Below are 7,786 nucleotides of genomic sequence, written 5' to 3' on the forward strand. Positions count from 1 at the left end.
AAGTTACCTAGCAGTAATTGACTTGCATTGGTAGAGGGAGTTGGGGACTCATATGGAATGCCCAATGCCAATGAAATCATGGATCTATTTTTTAAAAGAGATACAATCACCATGTTTTTTGTTACTTTGTTGTTTGCATGGACAATTATTGCATGCTGTTTAATGTTGAATTATCCTTTCATACCTTGTATACATCCAACTTGGTCATTATGAATAACAAATATATTGGTGAGATCCTTTGCTATGATTTTGTTTTAATTTTTGCATCCATATTTATTACTGAGGATATGCTATAGATCTCTTTCTCTGCTTTATCCATCCCTGTTTTGGGTCCACTGCCATTTTTCAGCTCACACCTCTCTTCTCATTTTTAGCAGGTGTATGAGAGAGATCCAGAAGACCCCTATTACATCCTGCTACCTCCAGACAAGACCAGTCCAGTACCATAGAATCACAGGATTTGAGAATCAGAAGAAACCTCAGAGGCCAACTAATCCAACTCATACACAAAAGGTATTCCCATTGTAACACACCCAAGTGATCATTCAGCATCTGCTTGAAGACTTCCGAGAAGGGGGAGCTCAACACCTCTTGAGACGGCACATTTGCCTTTTCATAAATTTACATTTCCTGTCTGTTAAAAAGATGACCTGCAATGATTCCAATAACGGTAGCCAGGAAATTACTACCTGTTTTCCAAAACCTAGTCGTGACACAGAAGCCCACATCATGATCTTCTTTAACTTAATCACTTGCTTCTGCGGGCTGCTGGGAAATGGCATTGTCCTCTGGTTTCTCAGTTTCCACATTAAGAGAAGCCACTTTACCGTCTATATCCTCAATCTGACAGTTGCTGACCTCAGCTTCCTCTTGGGACGAATAATTTGGTACCTTGCCAAGATTCTTTATATATATACTAGCAAGCTTCTTACCAAGTGCCACATGTTTTATATATGTCACGGAACTCTCGTATTCAACATATTTGTGTACAATACAGGGCTGGGCTTCCTGATGGTCATCGCTGTGGAGAGGTGTCTGTCCATGCTCTTTCCACTCTGGTATAGATACCACCAGTTGAAGAAGAAATCTCCTTCCATCTGTGCTTTCATCTGGTCCCTCTCAGTCCTCATGGCTGTCCTAGAGTTTTACTTTGAGATCTACACAGGGGACAGGTACAAGACCTGGAGATACATCGTCAGTATCTTCAGCTGCGTACTCAACTTCCTGGTATCTACACCGCTGATGGTTCTGTCCAGCCTGCTTCTCTTCCTGAAGTCCCAGCAGCGATCCAAGCAGCACCACCCCGCCAAGCTCCACATCACCATTTTGGTGACCATCCTCGTGTTCCTTCTCTTTGGCCTTCCCCAGAAGGTTTGGTTTGTTGTCCACTTTGGGTTCAAAGTGGCTATCCACAGGTCTATCTCTATTATCTTTGAGCTTCTCTCCTGCATAAACAGCAGTGCCAACCCCATCATTTACTTCTTTGTTGGCAACCTCTGGAAGAATAAGAAAAGAAAGTCGCTGAAGCTGACTCTGCTGAGGGCCTTCAAGGAGGATTCTCCGGGGAGAGAAGATGGAATGACCCTCCCTGCTACCCGTTCAGAGATCATAGGGAAGAGAGACCCACAGAAGTTGTCCTGAAACCACATGAATATGAGGGCTTTCTCACTGCAAAGGATCCTTTGCACCTTTCCAAGCCTTCAGCACAAGAAGACATGACTTCTCCCCCCTCCCAATAGTTTCCCCACGGGAAACTGAGGCGAGCGTGACATTGAATTTATAATCTGGGGGCAAAGAATAACAATAATACTAACTGAAATTCACAGAACTCTTCCAAGTTTTCAAAGCACTTTACAGACATCTCAGTGTGGACGATAACCCTGTAAGAAATTGTTCCTATTTCACACATGAGAAGGAACCGGAAGCTCAAAGACTTGGCCAGGGTCACACAACTAGCAAATACCAAAGGTGAGATTCCTGTTTAGGTCTTCCCGACCACGAGACCAGGGCTCTATCCACAATACCACACGGCCCCTCATGTGTAGAACAAAGGTACACCACTGGAAATCTCAATTCCAGTGAAAGACTGTGATTTTTTCCCCCTACTAGACTATAAACAAAAGCCGTGGTCTTTAAACATTTATTAAATTAACTAGTCAATAAATTTCAGAGGTTCGCCTTGAGCTCAGCCTACGTTCAGCGGGTCATAGAAGTACCTGACATATAGTAGGTACTCCACAAATGTTTTTGAAGAAATAGAACTACTGATTGGAGGCTGGGAGGGACCTCAGAGACCATCTAACCCTCCTCATTTTACAGATGAGGAAACTGAGGCCCAAAGAAGGGATTGAACTATAACCTATGAGTCCTTTTCCCCAACCCCTATCTAAGGCTGGACCAATCCCAGGACCTAATGTTCTGCCCAAGATACCCCACCGCATCTCTGGGGTCAAACAGCAGTCCTCGCAGAGGTGGGTAGGAAGGCCAAATGGGGAGTCAAGGAGTCAGACCAGTCTTCCCAGGAAATTCTTAGTTGGAGGCTGAGCCAGGATTCTTGACTCTAGAACTCATACAGGGACAGTGGGCAGAGGCTCTGGAGAGCGACTTCCTCTTCCCCTCCCCTACACCAAAGTTCTCCAGAACAATCTGGTGCCCAGATCAGAAAAATAGAAAAAAAAATCTGCCATAATCACGCAAGGGGTCTGAGAGCCAAGGAAGGAATTAATAGAAAATTGGGAAAGAGCCAAGAGAAATTCAGCCAGTTGGAAAGAGGGTGGCAAAGTGTTTGAGCCTGGAAGTGTGATCAGTCCTGAGAGGACAATCAATCTTTTCCTGGGTTTAACAGAGACTGGAGAGATACGAGAACAAGTCACCTGGACCGCCGTCATTATCAGTTTCCAGGGACACAGAAGGAGCTCAGATTCCCAGGTTGGAAGAGCAACCCAAGCAAACCCAAGCAAAGACTGGGCCAGGATGAAAAGTGGGATGGGATTTTTCATATGAACAAAGGGTAACAGAAGGCAGGATTGGATGGAAGCATGAGCTCCAGCCAAATGGAAATGGTGTCTTGTGTCCGCTCCAGACACACATGTACCATGACATAGCCCAGGTGCCCCAAAGACCTTGAGCACCTGAGGAAAGAAGGATGAGCTGATGATGATAAACCCAAGACAAAGAGCAATGAACTGGAACATGGTGGAGTGGATGCTCCTTGAGGGCAGAGGCTGTTTCCTTCTTGTCTGTTTCCCCAGCACCTAGCATAGTGCTTGGCACATAGCAGGCACTTAATAAAATTTTGTTCAACTGGATTGACTGAGGCAGTGTGGTCCAGGGGACAGAGCAGCGGATGTAGCACCAGAAGTCCTAGGCTCCAGGGATCCCAGCTCCGACACTTCCTGGCTATGCGGCTATGGGTAAGTTGCTAGATGTTTGTACTTATTTCTTTACTTGTAAAAAGGAGACACTGATGCTTTTGCTACTTCGCAAAGCTGCTCAGAATCTGTTCACTTTGTAAAGCTGCCCTGGAGAGTCAGCCTGGCATGGTGGTTGGAAAGTGGCTTGAAATCAGAGAGTTTCAAAGACCACCGGTGAGCAACACTTCCCCTCTTCTGAGGAGCCTCGATTCCTCATCTATAAAATGGGAGGATGGACACAATGTCCCCTAAGGACCCATCTAGCTCTGAGCCCAGGATCCTTTGATCTTTTGTAGCATGATAAAATGGGAAGGAAGGAAATAAGCATTTATTAAGCACCTACTTGTGTCAGGCACTGTTAAGCACTTTACAAATATTATCTCATTTAATCTTTACAACAACCCTGGGAAGCTATTATTATCCCCATTTCACAGTTGAGAAAACTGAGGAAGACAGTGTTACACAGCTAGTAAGTGTCTGAAGCCACAGTTGAGCTCAGGTCTTCCTAATTCCAGGCCCAACGCCCTGTGTACTACATCACCAAGGTGCTTTCAAATGTTGCTAGTGTGATATTATGAAGTGACCCAGTCTCAGGAGTGGTGAGGACAGTCTCCCAAGGTCATGAGGTGCCTCACACTAGAGGCTTTCCAATTTGGGTAGAGGTCAGAAGCCTGTGGAGATGGAGCCAAGACGGTGGAGCAAAGACAGAGACTCGCCTGAGCTCTCCCCCAAATCCCTCCAAACACCTTTAAAAAATGACTCTAAACAAATTCTAGGGCAGCAGAACCCACAAGAAGACAGAGTGAAACAGATTTCCAGCCCAAGACAACTTAGAAGGTCAGCAGGAAAGCTCTAGGTAAGAGGAGAGCACAGTCTAGAACAGACCTGACCATCACAGCACAGCACCAGCAAACCAGGAGCAGGCCTTGGGAGTGACTGAATCAGCAGAGGTGGCAGCAGCAGCAGCAGCTGCTTCCAGAGCTCTTAGCCCACAGCCATAAGGGGCTGAAGAAGATACAGGGGTCTCTTTGCTAGCACTGAGCAGGACTCTGTTGCTTTGCCCATACTTGGATCTGGATCGCAGTCCTGGGTGACAGTCTTGGGGAGAGGAAGAGCTTGTGGCAGCAGTAGAGAGGAGACCCTCCTCACAGTTCCAGCGCAGAAAAGAGTGCTTGTGGTCACTCACAGACCATAGCACAGGCCAGGAGAGGAGTAAATACCTCTCCTTTGAATCATACCACCTTGGAAGAACTGAAACCTTACAGGTCCCCAGAAGTATCTTTGAAAACAGCTGCACAAAACCCCTGTATCTTGGGACAACTCATCCTCCACCCTGGAAGCAGAGCCCTACCTTAACAAAGAGTTAAAAAGTCAAGCAATAAGCTGAGGAAATGAGCAAATGATGGGGAAAACTCTGACTATAGAAACTTACTTTGGCGAAAAGGAAGATCAAAACACACACTCAGAAGAAGACAGCAAAGTCAAAGCTCCTACATCCAAAGCCTCCAAGAAAAATGTGAATTGGTCCCAGGCGATGGAAGAGCTCAAAAAGGATTTTGAAAATCAAGTAAGAGAAGTAGAGGAAAAATTGGGAAGAGAAATGAAAGTGATGCAAGAAAATCATGAAAAATGAGTCAACAGTTTCGTAAAGGAGACAAAAAAAATACCGAGGAAAATAACACTTTAAGAATGTCGTACACAGTAAGAACCACATTGTTCAATGACTGATTTTGATAGATTTAGCTCTTGAGAAGAGCAGTGCAAGGATATAAGACATCTCCAAGGGTCTTATGATGGAAAATGCTATCCACATCCAGAGAAAGAACTATGGAGTCTGAATGCAGATAGAAGCATACTATTTGCTCTTTTTTTTTCTTACTTCCATTTTGTTTTATTTCTTCTTTCTTGTGGTTCCTCCTATTGATTCTAATTCTTCTTTATAACATGACTAATGTGAAAATTAAGAAAGAAAAAGAAAAAGAATGCCAAAAAAAACAGACTAAGCCAAATGGTAAAAGGGGTCCAAAAAGCCCATGAGGAGAAAAATGCCTTAAAAAGCAGAATTGGCCAAATGGAAAAGGAGTTACAAAAGCCCACTGAAGAAAGTAATTCCTTAAAAATTAGAATGGAGTAAATGGAGGTTAATGACTTTATGAGAAATCAAAAAACAATAAAACAAAGCCAAAAGAATGAAAAAATGTTAAATATCTCATTGGAAATATAACTGACCTGGAAAACAGATCCAGGAGAGATAATTTAAGAATTATTGGACTACCTGAAAGCCTTGATCAAAAAAAGAGCCTAGGCATCATCTTTCAAGAAATTATCAAGGAAAACTGCCCTGATATTCTAGAACCAGAGGGTAAATCAGAAATGGAAAGAATCCACTGATCACCTCCTGAAAGAGATCCCAAAATGAAAACTCCCAGGAATATTATAGCCAAATTCCAGACCTCCCAGATCAAGGAAAAATATTGCAAGCAATCAAAGAGAAAAAATTCAAATATTGTGGAGCCACAATTAGGATAGCAGAAGCTTTAGCAGCTTCTATACTAAAGGATTGAAGGGCTTAGAGTACGGTATTCCAGAGAGCAAAGGAGCTAGGATTACAACCAAGAATCAACTACCCAGCAAAACTGAGTATAATTCTTCAGGGGGGAAATGGATATTCAATGAAATAGAGGACTTTCAAGCATCCCTGATGAAAAGATCAGAGCAAATATGACTTTTAAATACTAGATGTAAAAGGAACATAAAAAGGTAAACAAGAAAGAGAAACCATAAGAGATTTAATAAGGTTAAACTGTTTATATTCCTATATGGGACATTGTACTATTGATCAAGTTGTATACTGATTCTGTATTGTATAATGATTCTGGAGAGCGATTTGGAACTACACCCAAAGGGCTATAAAACCATGCATATCCTTTGACCAAGCAATACTACTACTAGGTCTGTATCCCAAAGAGATTAAAAAACAAAAAGGAACAGGACTGATGTGTAAAAAAAATAGTTATAGCGGTACTTTTAGTAGTAGCAAAGAATTAAAAAGATGTCCATCAATTGGAGAATGGCTGAACAAGTTGTGTATGATAGTGATGGAATACTTTTGTGCTTTAAGAAATGATGAGCACCATGCTCTCAGAAAAATATCAAAGACTTACATGAACTGATGCAGAGTGAAATGAGTAGAACCAGGAGAACGTTGTACATAGTAACAACAACATTGTATGACGATCCACTATGAATAGCTTAGCTATTCTCAGCAATACAATGAATCCAAGACAGTTCTACAGTACTTACGATGAAAGGTGCTTTCCATCTTCAGAGAAATAACTGGCAGAGCCTTAATGCAGAGCAAAGGTACTTTTCCATATTTTTCTTATTGTTTTTGTCTGTTTTCTTTCACAGAATGACTTACATGGAAATGTGTTTTGCGTGACTATACATGTATAACCTATGTCAAATTGCTTGCCTTCTCAATGAGGGAGAGAGAAGGAAAGGAAGGAGGGAATTTGGAACTCAAAATTTGAAAGAAAAAAAAAGAATGTTAAAAGTGTTTTTACATGTAATTAGGAAAAATAAATATTATATTAGATTTTTTTTAAAGAAACTTTCCAACCTCATTAAAAAAAAAAGTCAGAAGCCTAGAGTCCACTATCAGGTAACCAGAAGAGTCCCAGGGTCACTCACCAGCTGCCTCAGCTTTTGGACTCAGCAACAGCTCAGAGGCCCCAGGATTCAAGCAGGGATTCTACCTACAAGACCCCAAGTCAAGCAGAGCAGAGACTCATCCCTCTGGCCCCTGCCTCTAAGAACACAATGGTCAAGACCCTCCTGGTTCACTGCTGTCTCCTGAGGAGCTCCCTCCTTGCATCCCGTGGGACCTTGGGCAGGTCACTCCTTGCCTCTGTGCCTGTTTCCTCCCCTGTAAAGGAGGGGTTTGTACTCCATTACCTCTAAGGTCTGTCCCCTCACTAAATCTAGGACCACCCCCCCACCCACAAGGGTAGATTTTCACTGCCTTGAATGCATAAGGCTGGGCCTTCCCTCCATGGTCCCAAATTCCATCTGTGACTAGCAAGAGCTTTCTATATTTCCTAGGAGCGTCCTGGCAGAGCAGGTGGAGGGCTGGCCTTGGAGTCAGGAAGACCCAGGTTCAAATCACACTTGATACCTATGAGCTGAGTAATCTTGTGACAAGCATTTCACCTCCTCGGGCAATTCTCCACATTCATAGGAGTCTTCCTTCCTAGAGTGTTGGAGGGAGCTCCACACTGACCCTTCCCTTGGCCTATGTGCCAGGCGAGGACCAGACAGGGGCCCACACTTTGGGTTAGACTGATAACCCTCTGACAAAACCTCTTCCCTGC

The 7,786-nt window shown here is 43.3% G+C and overlaps 1 protein-coding gene across 2 annotated transcripts in view; it reads left to right on the top strand.

Annotated features, from left to right (window-relative positions):
- The first annotated feature begins 645 nt into the window (after positions 1 to 645).
- MRGPRF (MAS related GPR family member F) overlaps positions 646 to 7,786 on the top strand; it is a 25,252-nt gene continuing 18,111 nt past the window's right edge. The window contains exons 1-2 of one of the 2 annotated variants that reach the window (XR_003568600.1): positions 646 to 3,413; positions 6,825 to 6,853. Coding sequence is in view for 1 of the 2 variants with exons in the window: in XM_027856348.1 (XP_027712149.1) it covers positions 3,410 to 3,413 (4 nt within the window). In the remaining variant the exon portion in view is untranslated. Of the gene's footprint in view, positions 3,414 to 6,824; positions 6,854 to 7,786 lie in introns of those variants that run through there. The other variant, XM_027856348.1, reaches the window with a different exon arrangement.

The sequence above is a fragment of the Vombatus ursinus genome, unplaced genomic scaffold, assembly GCF_900497805.2.
Source record: "Vombatus ursinus unplaced genomic scaffold, bare-nosed wombat genome assembly UNPS02011369.1, whole genome shotgun sequence".
In the NCBI taxonomy this organism is placed as follows: domain Eukaryota; kingdom Metazoa; phylum Chordata; class Mammalia; order Diprotodontia; family Vombatidae; genus Vombatus; species Vombatus ursinus.